Source organism: Pelobates fuscus, chromosome 2 (assembly GCF_036172605.1).
Source record: "Pelobates fuscus isolate aPelFus1 chromosome 2, aPelFus1.pri, whole genome shotgun sequence".
NCBI classification, from domain to species: Eukaryota; Metazoa; Chordata; class Amphibia; order Anura; family Pelobatidae; genus Pelobates; species Pelobates fuscus.
The window spans coordinates 441243803-441260875 of NC_086318.1; the positions used below are offsets into that span (position 1 = coordinate 441243803).

At 41.3% G+C, this 17073-nt stretch overlaps 1 protein-coding gene across 2 annotated transcripts in view; it reads right to left on the reverse strand.

The window, feature by feature from the left end:
- The window catches only part of MDGA1 (MAM domain containing glycosylphosphatidylinositol anchor 1), a 391494-nt gene that overhangs the window by 224113 nt on the left and 150308 nt on the right, over positions 1-17073 (reverse strand). For both annotated transcript variants that reach the window (XM_063444124.1, XM_063444123.1), the window contains exon 3: positions 3590-3729. In XM_063444124.1, the coding sequence (XP_063300194.1) occupies positions 3590-3729 (140 nt within the window). The remainder of the gene's footprint in view (positions 1-3589; positions 3730-17073) is intronic.

A 17073-nucleotide genomic window follows, 5' to 3' on the forward strand; every position in this document is an offset into this window, starting at 1 on the left:
TCACCGTGCCATCTCACTGTATCTATTAAGGTAGCAGTCTAAGCACCATAATCCCTACCTCACCTTGCAGAGTCTCCCCGTGCTATCTCACTGTATTTATTAAGGTAGCAGTCTAGGCACCATAACCACTACCTCCACGTGCAGAGTCTCACCGTGCCATCTCACTGTATCTATTAAGGTAGCAGTCTAAGCACCATAATCCCTACCTCACCATGCAGAGTCTGTGTATAATAAGAGATTGGCTGGGAGTAGTGTGGGCAGCCACCATGCAGAGTCTCACCGTGCCATCTCACTGTATCTATTAAGGTTGCAGTCTAAACACCATAACCACTACCTCACCATGCAGAGTCTCCCCGTGCTATCTCACTGTATCTATTAAGGTAGCAGTCTAGGCACCATAACCACTACCTCACCATGCAGAGTCTCCCTGTGCTATCTCACTGTATCTATTAAGGTAGCCGTCTAGGCACCATAACCACTACCTCACCATGCAGAGTCTCACCGTGCCATCTCACTGTACCTTTTAAGGTAGCAGTCTAGGCACCATAGCCACTACCTTACCGTGCAGAGTCTCACCGTGCCATCTCACTGTATCTATTAAGGTAGCAGTCTAGGCACCATAACCACTACCTCACCATGCAGAGTCTCCCCGTGCTATCTCACTGTATCTATTAAGGCAGCAGTCTAAGCACCATAACCACTACCTCACCGTGCAGAGTCTCACTGTGCCATCTCACTGTATCTATTAAGGTAGCAGTCTAAGCACCATAAACACTACCTCACCGTGCAGAGTCTCCCCGTGCTATCTCACTGTATCTATTAAGGTAGCAGTCTAGGCACCATAACTACTACCTCACCATGCAGAGTCTCGCTGTGCCATCTCACTGTATCTATTAAGGTAGCAGTCTAGGCACCATAACTACTACCTCACCATGCAGAGTCTCCCCGTGCTATCTCACTGTATCTATTAAGGTAGCAGTCTAAGCACCATAATCACTACCTCACCATGCAGAGTCTCCCCGTGCTATCTCACTGTATCTATTAAGGTAGCAGTCTAAGCACCATAATCACTACCTCACCGTGCAGAGTCTTCCCGTGCTATCTCACTGTATCTATTAAGGCAGCAGTCTAAGCACCATAATCACTACCTCACCGTGCAGAGTCTCCCCGTGCCATCTCACTGTTAAGTAAGTCAAACTGTTTTGAAATGATTTGACATTTCCCCGGCTCCCACCGGTGCGCAAGGTGGGTCCCCTCTTTACAGATATTGCTAAGTGGAAATTCCTCTTACATTATAGCAACATGAATTGTGTCCATATTTTGACAGCTTTCATGGGCTGAAGAGAGTCAGCTGACATCCTCAAGCAATGAATAGGAATACAGTAGTAAATGAGTCCGAGTTTCCATTTCATCGCGGGGCAGAGAAGATTAAACATTCGAGGTATATCTTACATTTTATGTATTCGTTTATTTATTTGTATATCTGTAATGCTTTACTTACATAAAGAAACAGCTGATAGAAATGACTGGTGTATAACTACTCTGGTTTAAATAGAAATGTAGTAATTCCAGAAATACCTCTTTAAACGATACATTGTAATTACTAATACACTAAACACAACAAGGAACTGACTCCCTCACTGCCCGTGTGCTTGCCATTCAACACACAGAGGATATAATAGGACATAGTTATAGTTATCAGCACTTTCTGAAGTGAAAAATACTGTAAACGTCTTTCATCTTCCCCTTTATTCCCAGCTACAAGATATTTCTCCCACGATACAAGATATTTCTCAAGACGCAGCAATACAATCATCCTTTATTCCTGTGAGAATCTCTGCTCAGTATCCCCGAGAATGATCTCTGCTCAGTATCCCCGAGAATGATCTCTGCTCAGTATCCCCGAGGATCTATGCTCAGTATCCCCGAGAATGATCTCTGCTCAGTATCCCCGAGAATGATCTCTGCTCAGTATCCCCGAGAATGATCTCTGCTCAGTATCCCCGAGGATCTCTGCTCAGTATCCCCGAGAATCTCTGCTCAGTATCCCCGAGAATCTCTGCTCAGTATCCCTGAGGATCTCTGCTCAGTATCCCCGAGAATCTCTGCTCAGTATCCCCGAGGATCTCTGCTCAGTATCCCCGATCATCTCTGCTCAGCATCCCCGAGGATCTCTGCTCAGTATCCCCGAGGATCTCTGCTCAGTATCCCCAATAATCTCTGCTCAGTGTCCCCGATAATCTCTGCTCAGTATCCCCGAGAATCTCTGCTCAGTATCCCTGAGGATCTCTGCTCAGTATCCCCGAGAATGCTCTCTGCTCAGTATCCCCGAGAATGCTCTCTGCTCAGTATCCCCGAGGATCTCTGCTCAGTATCCCCGAGGATCTCTGCTCAGTATCCCCGAGAATCTCTGCTCATTATCCCCGAGGATCTCTGCTCAGTATCCCCGAGGATCTCTGCTCAGTATCCCCGAGAATCTCTGCTCAGTATCCCCAAGAATCTCTGTTCAGTATCCCCGAGGATCTCTGCTCAGTATCCCCGAGGATCTCTGCTCAGTATCCCCGAGAATCTCTGCTCATTATCCCCGAGAATCTCTGCTCATTATCCCCGAGGATCTCTGCTCAGTATCCCCGAGGATCTCTGCTCAGTATCCCCGAGAATCTCTGCTCAGTATCCCCAAGAATCTCTGTTCAGTATCCCCGAGGATCTCTGCTCAGTGTCCCCGATAATCTCTGCTCAGTATCCTCGAGGATTTCTGTTCAGTATCCCCGAGGATCTCTGCTCAGTATCCCCGAGGATCTCTGCTCAGTATCCCCGATGATCTCTGCTCAGTATCCCCGAGAATCTCTGCTCAGTATCCCCGAGGATCTCTGCTCAGTATCCCCGAGGATCTCTGCTCAGTATCCCCGAGGATCTCTGCTCAGTATCCCCGAGAATCTCTGCTCATTATCCCCGAGAATCTCTGCTCAGTATCCCTGAGAATCTCTGCTCAGTATCCCTGAGAATCTCTGCTCAGTATCCCCGAGAATCTCTGCTCAGTATCCCCGAGAATCTCTGCTCAGTATCCCTGAGAATCTCTACTCAGTATCCCCGAGAATCTCTCCTCAGTATCCCCGATAATCTCTGCTCAGTATCCCCGATAATCTCTGCTCAGTATCCCTAAGAATGATCTCTGCTCAGTATCCCTGAGAATAATCTCTGCTCAGTATCCCCGAGAATCTCTGCTCAGTATCCCCGAGAATCTCTGCTCAGTATCCCCGAGAATCTCTGCTCAGTATCCCCGATAATCTCTGCTCAGTATCCCCGATAATTTATGCTCAGTATCCCCGATAATCTCTGCTCAGTATCCCAAAGAATCTCTGCTCAGTATCCCCGAGGAGAACAGCTGGTCCCTATCTCATTACAAGGGCCACCAGTCATCACAATCTCTCAAAGCTTTATGTTCAAATCTATGTTTATTTTTTTTAAAAGCAAACAAAAAACCCTTAACCTCTCCAATTATAACCTACTAATTCAGTGGATGTCATGAACACATCATGCTCCAATCTAGCACAGCATCACAGAACCTAGAGCATCCCACCTAATTTACCTGAGGTCGAGGGTGACCGGTAACAAGACATTGTAGTACCATGATGTCACCTTCTCGAATGGTGTATATTCTCTCGCTGATGTTATCTTCTTTGACAACGCACGCCTGCCCAGCGTGGATTATCTGAGCCTGTGGCTGAGCTGTGAATACAGAGAAAGACACACATATATTAACACTATATTTAAAAGAAGAAAAGCTAACACAACAAGAGGACATAGTCTTAAATTAGAGGGACAAAGGTTTAAAAATAATACCAGGAAGTATTACTTTACCGAGAGGGTAGTGGATGCATGGAATAGCCTTCCAGCTGAAGTGGTAGAGGTTAACACAGTAAAGGAGTTTAAGCATGCGTGGGATAGGCATAAGGCTATCCTAACTATAAGATAAGGCCAGGGACTAATGAAAGTATTTAGAAAATTGGGCAGACTAGATGGGCCGAATGGTTCTTATCTGCCGTCACATTCTATGTATCTATGTTACACAGCGCTCCCTAGACACCAGGGACATCAGCTATATACATATATATTAATTTACGTACATCGCACACATTCATTCACCTGCATCAAACACATATTTATTCACCTGCATCGCGCACATATGAATGTAGTCACACATTCTACACACGTTACATGTAAAGCCGTAAGAACCGTGTAAGTCCTGGTGTGATGTGTGATGGGTGGGGGTGTATTAGCTTGTTGGACATAGGGCAGGATAACACTAAATACATCGCTTTGAGGTTAAACAAATTGTTACCGGATCACGTGCTCAGATCAGCAAGCTTCCTCTAACCTATCTTTAAAGGTTATATTAATTCTGTATTATTAACACTGTAGCAAGTGCAAACTGAGCCGTCGTAATCTCGTACTATATCACTGGATTACATATTTGTCAGACTTTGTGGCTTATGATTTCTGTGACCTCTTTCTCCAGCGGCCACAGAAGATTATTTTAATCTTTTATAATTACTTCAGACAAATTCTATTTCTTATTTGTTTAATGTTCCCTTTTTGTATTTTGCTAAATACATTGACTTATAGAATATTTGCTCAATGCTCTGAAAATCAGACGATTAACTGCCATTCAGTTATATTCTGTTATCTTTCTGTAGGACAGAGCTGGTCAAGTTGAGCTCTACACATACTTGGAGATTCAGTAATCTGTGTCATCAGACACACTTTAAAGATCCATAATATAGCTGTATTCCTAACTCAACGGGAACCCTCTGCCCCCCCTTCCTGACTCCCCTCGCAATTGAATTAATACTTTCTGTGGGGTTTTTAAACACGTTGAACGTCCAGCATCGTTTCATGGAGTAAAAGCACCTCTTCTGGTAGAAACAATGTTTCACATTCCAAGGCTCAGGTAACTTCAATAAGATGAAGTGTCTGGGTGCCTATAGTGTCCCTTTAACGGCTGGCGTCTGAGTATACTTTGTCAAATATAGAAAATGATACCACACTGAGATAATGAGAGGTGGGTGGCAATCTAGAGAGTTTAAGGAATATATATCATTTAATGAATTGTTCCTTTAAGGTTCCTTTAAGGTTCTAGTTTAAATGTCCTGGCTGCAGGTAGCTCCGATCTGTACTCCCGCCACCATCTTTGCTATAGGACTTTCTCCTTGTGTAATAAGACATGTAACTAAGCTTAGATAAAGGTGATAGGACATTGACTATAGTTCCATCCAGGAGCTGAAATTTGTGAATTGAGATTTATTATCCTTTCTGAGGACAATCTGTATTGCAATCGATCTACTCTGGTCAGAAAATGCATCTAAATAAGTCTATGCTTTCCTTCTCATAACAAAACAAGTCCTTCTCCCGTCCCTTCTGTCTGTGTTTGCTGAGCGCTCCTGGCAGGAGTTAAGCAACTGGGTATAAAATACTATTTTTTTTTTAAAAATTGATTTGACAAAATAATCCTTTCAATATCATAATGGGTAAATCAATCTCAAAAAAATGAGGCTAATTTTCAGGTCTCTTTCATCCTTTGAAAATTGAGCGGTTGAAGAATTCGAGTTAAATGGAGCAGTTTGAGTGAATTCACAAGGCAACAAGTCGGATATTTTAATCCACAGCTTTCGGATTAACCTTATCACTGGACACAAAATGCATTGTACTGCAGAGGGTGTGGAAGCGATCAGACGACTCCCAAACACTCTGCCCAGCCTATAACACGGGCCACAGATTATTTTAAAGCTGGTATAGTGGCCATTGACACACAATCCACAAAGGATTTTATCCACACTCTCTGAGCAGAGATAGCTCTAAATCACAGAGCACAGCAAGAAGAGACCGAGGAAAGTCAACGCGTTTGTTGGTAATGTGACTACATACTTATCATATAAGCACTTTCTCGGCAGAAGGTCCAGAGATAAGTTCAGATTCCATAGATCAGAATGAAAGGTTCCGGGTGGGTGGAGCTTGTTGCCAATGGAGGAAACCTGGAGCTTCAGTCTTATCTAAGCTGTGCAGACTTGGGAACTTGGATGGCAATAGCAAGTTTTACTATGCATTATCAATCAATGCATTAATAAACCCAGCTTTCCCTTACTCTCCCAGTGTTCCCAGGTAGCGAGCAGCTGGAGATTAAATACAGTAACGCTTGTCGGTGCATTTTGCCAGCAGACATGAAGTCGCGTCGGCGAGGGTGATAGAAGCAATGGTTGTCATTTAACAAAGTCTTCTGAAAAGTGTCCCTTATTTTGGGTCTCTAATCTGTCCATATGTATTAAATGGAATAAAAAGTATTCGCTTTTCTCTACCTAAATTCTGTCAATTTTCGTAGAAAGGAATATTGGAAAAAAATTAAAAATCGCCAAATTTAGATTGGCAGAAAAAAAGACAAGTAAAACAGAACACTTTTATGTTAGAAAAATTAACTGAATAAACTGAAAAAAAAAAAACCACCACTAAACTGTCCGTGACACTTTGATAAATGTCTGCTCTCTTTAATTCTGGGTCTGGGATGCATTGATCAGTAGTGATAGTGACGCTGTACCACGACATACTACGAAGCTGTGACATTTAAAAGCTAAACACTAAAACTGCATTCAATGTAACTGCGCAATATTGTCATTTATTAAAGAATGTCGTATTTCTTCCCCGTGTTTATAAATACTTTTAATATGTAGCTATATTTCACATTGTGTTAATTGATGTAAAGCTTCAATAGACAATGGATTTTTGATCACCTTTATTATTTCAATCAATATTCCTTCTCTTCCAAAGCCAAAAATATCCAAATTCTATCCTGGCAGGATTATTACTAGATCATTAGTTACCAGGGGGTCACCCAATAAGTTACGCACGGTTTAAATGCGGTCTTTGAAGTTCATTTCATGGCAGGCAGGTAATATAGCTGGGACTCACAGCTTGGCGCAGTATTACTGTAATCAAGCAGAGATCTTCCAGCTCCCCCTCCAAGTAGATAAACAGTCTCTGGGAAACCTCCGACACAGTGGCCCAGTAAAATATAGAAAGTGCTAACTTCAAAGAATTAGACCACCTGAACAATATGCGAGATATCCGCCCCTTAAGCATACCTTTATTAATATCCCGAATATATAGAGCATGCTGAACGAGGATAGAGTATAGCTGCCTCCCTATAGTGTAATATGGCTGTGCCATACACATTATAGCAATCTGTACTCTACACTCACAATCAAGACAGTTTGGGAAATCCAAGGCATTTCAGAAATTGAATACAAAACCGAATGAAGGAAATTGGAGTTAAAGTGCAGTAACAGTTCCATTTGCATAGTCTTCTCATGTTTGAGTTTGCAGAAAGGTATGTTCCCAGTTCTTCCATAGAAACATAGAATGTGACGGCAGATAAGAACCATTCGGCCCATTCCAGCCATTTAAACAATCGACAGGGGATTATTTCATTGAATTGCAACTAACAAGTAACAATATTTTTTTACAGTGGAACGTTCCTATAGATTGTTGCTGCGGAATGTTGTTATAGATAGTTGTTGTTGAATGTTGCTATGGAATGTTATTATTGTTACTGGGGATTGTAACTGAGAGATGTGTTGGATTGTTACTGGGGATTGTAGCTGGGAGATGTGGCAGATTGTTACTGGGGATTGTAGCTGGGAGATGTGGTAGATTGTTACTGGGGATTGTAACTGGGAGATGTGTTGGATTGTTACTGGGGATTGTAGCTGGGAGATGTGGCAGATTGTTACTGGGGATTGTAACTGGGAGATGTGTTGGATTGTTACTGGGGATTGTAGCTGGGAGATGTGGTAGATTGTTACTGGGGATTGTAGCTGGGAGATGTGGTAGATTGTTACTGGGGATTGTAGCTGGGAGATGTGTTGGATTGTTACTGGGGATTGTAACTGGGAGATGTGATAGATTGTTACTGGGGGTTGTAGCTGGGAGATGTGGTAGATTGTTACTGGGGATTGTAACTGGGAGATGTGTTGGATTGTTACTGGGGATTGTAGCTGGGAGATGTGGTAGATTGTTACTGGGGATTGTAGCCGGGAGATGTGGTAGATTGTTACTGGGGATTGTAGCTGGGAGATGTGTTGGATTGTTACTGGGGATTGTAGCTGGGAGATGTGGTAGATTGTTACTGGGGATTGTAACTGGGAGATGTGGTAGATTGTTACTGGGGATGGTAGCTGGGAGATGGTAGATTGTTACTGGGGATTGTAGCTGGGAGATGTGGTAGATTGTTACTGGGGATGGTAGCTGGGAGATGTGGTAGATTGTTACTGGGGATTGTAGCTGGGAGATGTGGTAGATTGTTACTGGGGATTGTAACTGGGAGATGTGGTAGATTGTTACTGGGGATGGTAGCCGGGAGATGTGGTAGATTGTTACTGGGGATTGTAACTGGGAGATGTGGTAGATTGTTACTGGGGATTGTAGCTGGGAGATGTGGTAGATTGTTACTGGGGATTGTAACTGGGAGATGTGGTAGATTGTTACTGGGGATTGTAGCTGGGAGATGGTAGATTGTTACTGGGGATTGTAGCTGGGAGATGTGGCAGATTGTTACTGGGGATTGTAGCTGGGAGATGTGTTGGATTGTTACTGGGGATTGCAGCTGGGAGATGTGGCAGATTGTTACTGGGGATTGTAGCTGGGAGATGTGGTAGATTGTTACTGGGGATTGTAGCTGGGAGATGTGGTAGATTGTTACTGGGGATTGTAGCTGGGAGATGTGTTGGATTGTTACTGGGGATTGTAGCTGGGAGATTTTGTAGATTGTTACTGGGGATTGTAACTGGGAGATGTGATAGATTGTTACTCGGGATTGTAGCTGGGAGATGTGATAGATTGTTACTGGGGATTGTAGCTGGGAGATGTGGTAGATTGTTACTGGGGATTGCAGCTGGGGGATGTGGTAGATTGTTACTGGGGATTGTAGCTGGGAGATGTGTTAGATTGTTACTGGGGATTGTAGCTGGGAGATGTGGCAGATTGTTACTGGGGATTGTAACTGGGAGATGTGGTAGATTGTTACTGGGGATTGTAGCTGGGAGATGTGGTAGATTGTTACTGGGGATTGTAACTGGGAGATGTGGTAGATTGTTACTGGGGATGGTAGCCGGGAGATGTGGTAGATTGTTACTGGGGATTGTAGCTGGGAGATGTGGTAGATTGTTACTGGGGATGGTAGCCGGGAGATGTGGTAGATTGTTACTGGGGATTGTAGCTGGGAGATGTGGTAGATTGTTACTGGGGATTGTAACTGGGAGATGTGGTAGATTGTTACTGGGGATTGTAGCTGGGAGATGGTAGATTGTTACTGGGGATTGTAGCTGGGAGATGTGGCAGATTGTTACTGGGGATTGTAGCTGGGAGATGTGTTGGATTGTTACTGGGGATTGCAGCTGGGAGATGTGTTGGATTGTTACTGGGGATTGCAGCTGGGAGATGTGGCAGATTGTTACTGGGGATTGTAGCTGGGAGATGTGGCAGATTGTTACTGGGGATTGTAGCTGGGAGATGTGGTAGATTGTTACTGGGGATTGTAGCTGGGAGATGTGGTAGATTGTTACTGGGGATTGTAGCTGGGAGATGTGTTGGATTGTTACTGGGGATTGTAGCTGGGAGATTTTGTAGATTGTTACTGGGGATTGTAACTGGGAGATGTGATAGATTGTTACTGGGGATTGTAGCTGAGAGATGTGATAGATTGTTACTGGGGATTGTAGCTGGGAGATGTGGCAGATTGTTACTGGGGATTGTAGCTGGGAGATGTGGCAGATTGTTACTGGGGATTGTAGCTGGGAGATGTGGTAGATTGTTACTGGGGATTGTAGCTGGGAGATGTGGTAGATTGTTACTGGGGATTGTAGCCGGGAGATGTGGTAGATTGTTACTGGGGATTGTAGCTGGGAGATGTGGTAGATTGTTACTGGGGATTGTAGCTGGGAGATGTGGCAGATTGTTACTGGGGATTGTAGCTGGGAGATGTGATAGATTGTTACTGGGGATTGTAGCTGGGAGATGTGGTAGATTGTTACTGGGGATTGTAGCTGGGAGATGTGGTAGATTGTTACTGGGGATTGTAGCTGGGAGATGTGGTAGATTGTTACTGGGGATTGTAGCTGGGAGATGTGGCAGATTGTTACGGGGGATTGTAGCTGGGAGATGTGGCAGATTGTTATGGTAGAATATAACTTTCTGAAATATATCTGTGAAATATTTTTCTGGAAAGCTGCTATAGAGTGTGAATACCCATTGTTGCTTTAGATTTCTGCTGTGCATTTATTATACTATTATTATTATTAATAATAATAATAACATAGTAACAATGACTGCATTTATAAATAATAATAATAATAATAATAATAATAATAATAATAATAATAATAATAATAATAACAACACAGTAACAATGACTGCATTTATAAATAATAATAATAATAATAATAATAATAATAATAATAATAATAATAACATAGTAACAATGACTGCATTTATAAATAATAATAATAATAATAATAATAATAATAATAATAACATAGTAACAATGACTGCATTTATAAATAATAATAATAATAATAATGATAGTAGTAATAATAATAATAATAACAACACAGTAACAATGACTGCATTTATAAATAATAATAATAATAATGATAGTAATAATAATAATAATAACAACACAGTAACAATGACTGCATTTATAAATAATAATAATAATAATAATAATAATAATGATAGTAATAATAATAATAATAATAATAATAACATAGTAACAATGACTGCATTTATAAATAATAATAATAATAATAATAATAATAATAATAATAATAACAACACAGTAACAATGACTGCATTTATAAATAATAATAATAATAATAATAATAATAATAACAACACAGTAACAATGACTGCATTTATAAATAATAATAATAATAATAATAATAATAATAATAATAATAATAATGATAGTAATAATAATAATAATAATAATAATAACATAGTAACAATGACTGCATTTATAAATAATAATAATAATAATAATAATAATAATAACAACACAGTAACAATGACTGCATTTATAAATAATAATAATAATAATGATAGTAATAATAATAATAATAATAATAATAATAATAATAACATAGTAACAATGACTGCATTTATAAATAATAATAATAATGATAATAATAATAATAATAACAACACAGTAACAATGACTGCATTTATAAATAATAATAATAATAATAATAATAATAATAATAATAATAATAACATAGTAACAATGACTGCATTTATAAATAATAATAATAATAATAATAATAATAATAATAATAATAACATAGTAACAATGGCAGCATTTATAAATAATAATAATAACATAGTAACAATGGCAGCATTTATAAAGCAGACAAAGACAGCCTTATAGATAAATCCTATAAGCAATAAACCATAAATATCTATACTATCCTGTCCTCCTATATCTGCTATCCTGCAGCTTTAATTCCCCATGCGTTCCACAATGCCATTGAGGACCATAACAACACATTGCCACCAAGCAGAGCCAACGCGTTTCATTTTACAGCGCTGGTATAAGATACTGAATGTCACACACAGGGATTCTCGATAGAAACTGTACGACGATTAACCTTTAGGAAAATATACTGCAGAAAGCCAGGCGGGCTCTCTCAGGAAGACAGAAATGCTTCCAAAATTATGTTTTAATCATAAATAAATCAAGACATTGCTAATGTGGGAGCAAAGCAATTTATGTCCTCAAAAGAGAATTCATTCCGACACAGTCTCTAAATCCTGGCCATTTTCGACAAAGAGGGCATGGGTGGGCAGGCACTAATTTATGTCTATAGGGCTCAAAAGACTATTCAGTTTTTACAAATGATTATTTCTAGGAATTTGCAAAGCAGCCTGAGCGAGCGACAGATCTATGGCACCGAGCATAAAAAGCTCATTTGCCAGAAATATTATGCAAAATGAAACTTTCTCCGATAACAAGCGGCTATTCCCCACTTTGTGAATGGAGCTAATTTGCAGAGGGCTGGAGTTCTGTATTATAACGCACAAACTAACTGCAATCATATTAACTGGCAGGACTGAAAACGAACTCCTCGCCACTAAAGCTAATAAACCTGTTACCATTTTCACATCCATGCTGGACAATGAATATGTGTATAAATATGTCCATACAGCATATACAGCCATAGGAAGACAGGGCTGTGAAGATGTAGGATCCACTTCCAAAGCCTGCATTATTGGTTGATAGAATGACACAGAACACAGTGGTAATTATTTAAATATATATATAATAGAGGTTAATATAGGGAATAATCCTGATGTTAACGGCTCTAAAAGGCCTAATTTTTCAAATAAATACCCACTGTGTTCTAAGCAGGTGACAATCATTTGAATGAATTTACGAACATTGTTAGTTAACATATGACAGGCTGTATGTATAGTTCTGATCTACAATAATTTGAAAACTCTAGCACTCAAAGTGGGTGGCAGCAAGGTAAGAAGAAATGATCTAAATATATAACTCCGAGACCTTTAAGTATATAAAATACTATAAAATCGATATGTGGAAAACGTTTGGATTCACAAAAGGAATTTCACCTATAAAGCTAACAGCCTTTAGCGTCCTTTCATTCGTACCCCACTCTCTGATGATAACATATAGAAGAAAGAAATAGTCCCATCAAATAAACACATTAAAGACATAGCTGACATTATATTTGGCTATAAATTAAACTTTTATTTCCCAACAATCCAATTAGTAAGTAACCCTCTTAGTTACAGTCTGAGAATGTAGTTATTAGTTCAAATAAAATCCCCAAACACCTCTCCGGGGGCTTCAGATTATGGCTTTGGCAGCAAATTCAGGGAATAGTTACATTTGTTGGTTATAATGTGCTTTTATCAAAAATAAAAGGCTGGCTGACTCAAGCACACAGTATAAGTGACAAATGACAATACATGCAATACATACACAGTACAGGGGATGCTGTGGCATTTAGTTCCAACTCTTTAAGATGTATCCGATCGATCGGACCCCAGATGGTAAACACCAAAGAGAACAGCCCTATCCCACCCCAGACTGTAAACCACAAGAGGAACAACGGATTAGGGAACCAGGACCATTGTTAAATTCTGATTTTAGCCCATTATAAGCCTTGCTCACAGCCTGGCCAATGACACTGTAAGGATGACAGTAAGGGTTGCCAGTCTGGGACGAGTTAGAAAAGGGTATCCTTGGCTCTGTCCAACCATTTCCATTTGTATTGCCCAAGATTTAGAAATGAAGGTATTGGTTGGGTATTTTTTATTTTTTTTATTTGGTTAGTTTCAGCTACCATCATTGGAGACCAGTAAACCAGGGCCACAGTCTCAAGCTAAATTATTTCACAGGTGATGAACACCGTTAGAGTCTATTTTAATCCTAAAACCGCTGACTTCAGTGATTTCACTTTTAATCTCTTTCCAACCGCAAAATAAAACAGAGAGAAATTAGCCCATAAAGAGTATTTTATATATTTTTTGTCTTTCAATCAGTAAGTGATCTGTAAATTCTAAACACTTCATTCCAGATGCAGACTTGTAAAAAGTGTCTGAGTCTGTCGGATATTGGGATTAATAATTCATGGTTCTGGAATCAGCAGCCGGCCGTGCGTCAATCATACCGCGTCACATTTGACAGCGAGGCCGGTCTGAGCCTCATGACTGCACGTTTTAATCTACGGCGTGAGATCTAAGAAACATGTTGTATAAATAGAGACTCTCCTATTGTAAATCCAGTGACCATCTGTATCAATATAGACTTCCTGTGAGATTAAAAAATAATACTGGGGGCGGGGCCAAGCAGCCGAGCTGAATGGTCGCAGATTCTCTGAGCTCCTACCACGGAACCCACAAATAAACCACAAAAGACCCTAAAATCGAGCTATCCGCAACTGGGGAACCCCCCACGAGATATAGAACTTAATATGGGTCGCAAATCTAAAAAGATTAAGCCTGATAAGCCTCGGATGGGCTTGGATATCGGAGACATGCTGCGGCAGGCGAGTGGAACGACAAGGCCGAAGATGGCCGACCACCCGGTACTGTACTCTGACCTCTCAGATGATCTGTCCCCTGACGAGGAGAACGAGTATCCCCCTACGAACCCAAGGGCAGTACAAAGGCACAGCGAACAAGACGGGACACCAGTAACGGCGGCAGTGCTGAAGGCTCTCCTGGCGGATGTCCAGAAGAGCATCCAAGCAGACGTCGCCTTGCTCCGCACGGACCTGCAAGGCCTTACGGGCAGGCTAGCAGTAGTGGAGGCCTCGTCCGACAGCCAAGCCCAACAGATAACCGCACTACAGGAGGCGGTCAGAGGACTCCAGCGACACAGCGAGCAGTCGGAGCGCCGCTTCTCCGCCTTCGAGGACTGGAGGAGGAAAAATAATATTAAAATTAGGGGCATCGTGGACGAAGTACCGACAGCGGAACTGCCGCACCTCTTAAGGCGCCTATTGGGCACTATCCTCAACCCACGACAAGGTAAACTAGTGGGTATAGAAGGATTCTTCCGGGTGCCAAAATCCCCACGAGCACCAGAAAAAGTGCCAAGAGACCTGGTCCTCCAACTGATGAGCGGGAAAGACAAAGCAGCGCGCCATACAAATTCGAAGACATGTCTCTTACCTTCTTCCCGGACCTGTCGGGGAGCACGTTGGCTTTGAGGAGATCACTCTGACCGTTCACGTCACTCCTCCAGCAGAAACAGATCTTATACCAGTGGCGGCAATTCCGTACCCTACAGTTCCAACACGGAGGAATCAAGTTCCAGATAAGGGACCTCGAGGAGGAAAAGGCCACACTGCCCACCCTTAACTTGCCCCCTGACGCTCTGATACCGGCCGGGGCAGGAGCGGCGACCCGCACTCCACACCAGTGGAATCCGGAAACGGTGATCCCCTTCTCCCCCAGACGCCTAAACAAGGGAGGATACACAGCAGTCACCACCTGAAGACACAGCTGTCCGATGCCAGGTCCACAAACACTGCCTAGGGCAGCAGCAAACTTTTCTGACTCCTCTGAACTTTACTGACTTCTCTGTTCATCCGTTATATCTATCTAACTTTTTACAAGTTTTGGTTTTAGCATAGATAGAGCATACACCTGTGGGAGCTCACTCACATACACATATATAGCGTACCCAAAGCTCGACAGACTACTTTGAGCCGCACATATCCCATCCCCCACAAGCCCCTGGCAACCGGTAAACGCAAAATACCTACCTGATTAGCGCTAGGGGCACACAACAGTGAACCATACAACATCTCTGCACCCGAGTTAGAACCAGGGCACAGCACTCCAGAGATAAATACTAGGGTATGGAGATCGACAGCCAGCAAGGAATCATTACACATAGCCCGCTACACATATTACTCTACCACAGCGATAATACCAAAAAATTTAAAATGTGCTATAAATATGCAATTTATGCCAATGTTGTTCCATGCGCACAACATAAATAAAGAATTAAAAAAAAAAAAAAAAACACATTCAAACAGCTGAACTCTTTAAAAAATCAAAATAAAGTTTGTTTTAAAGATCAAAAAAAATAATAATAATAATACTCCTCCTGGAATGAAGGGAACTGCCCAACATCTAGTGTATAAGAGGGACACTTGGTGTTAATAATAATAAGACTCCTATCATAGAGGTGTCAAATACATTTTTTTTTTTTTCAAAAGCATTTTGTGTTCTATGCAGTGCCACATACAGCCACTGGGGGCATATAAGCTATAAATATAATTTAAATGGTTACTTTGTTTCTACACTCCTGCTTTGCAACAATGGAAATGTAGAATCATGATAGACTATGAACTTTCTTTATATTCTCAACCATGGCCGAAATTATCCATCACGGCACTACTCATACTGAGTCAATGGCCTTCAAACCACTTCTGCTCACATGGCACTCGGTTAATGTAGTTGAGGACATGCTATTAGAATCGGGTGGCACTCAGTTAATGTAGTTGAGGACATGCTATTAGAATCGGGTGGCACTCAGTTAATGTAGTTGAGGACATGCTATTAGAATCGGGTCTCACTCAGTTAATCTAGTTGAGGACATGCTATTAGAATCTGGTGGCACTCAGTTAATGTAGTTGAGGGCATGCTATTAGAATCAGGTCTCACTCAGTTAATGTAGTTGTGGACATGCTATTAGAATCTGGTGGCACTCAGTTAATGTAGTTGTGGACATGCTATTAGAATCGGGTCTCACTCAGTTAATGAAGTTAAGGACATGCTATTAGAATCGGGTCTCACTCAGTTAATGTAGTTGATGACATGCTATTAGAATCGGGTCTCACTCAGTTAATGTAGTTGAGGACATGCTATTAGAATCGGGTCTCACTCAGTTAATGTAGTTGAGGACATGCTATTAGAATCGTGTCTCACTCAGTTAATGTAGTTGAGGACATGCTATTAGAATCGGGTCTCACTCAGTTAATGTAGTTGAGGACATGCTATTAGAATCGGGTCTCACTCAGTTAATGAAGTTGAGGAAATGCTATTAGAATCGGGTCTCACTCAGTTAATGTAGTTGAGGACATGCTATTTGAATCGGGTCTCACTCAGTTAATGTAGTTGAGGACATGCTATTAGATTTGGGTCTCACTCAGTTAATGTAGTTGAGGACATGCTATTAGAATCGGGTGGCACTCAGTTAATGTACTTGAGGACATGCTATTAGAATCGGGTCTCACTCAGTTAATGTAGTTGAGGACATGCTATTAGAATCGGGTCTCACTCAGTTAATGTAGTTGAGGACATGCTATTAGAATCGTGTCTCACTCAGTTAATGTAGTTGAGGACATGCTAGTAGAATCGGGTCTCACTCAGTTAATGTAGTTGAGGACATGCTATTAGAATCGGGTCTCACTCAGTTTAAGTAGTTGAGTACTTGCCATTAGAATCGTGTGGAACTCTGTTAATGTAGTTGAGAACTTGCTATTAGAATTG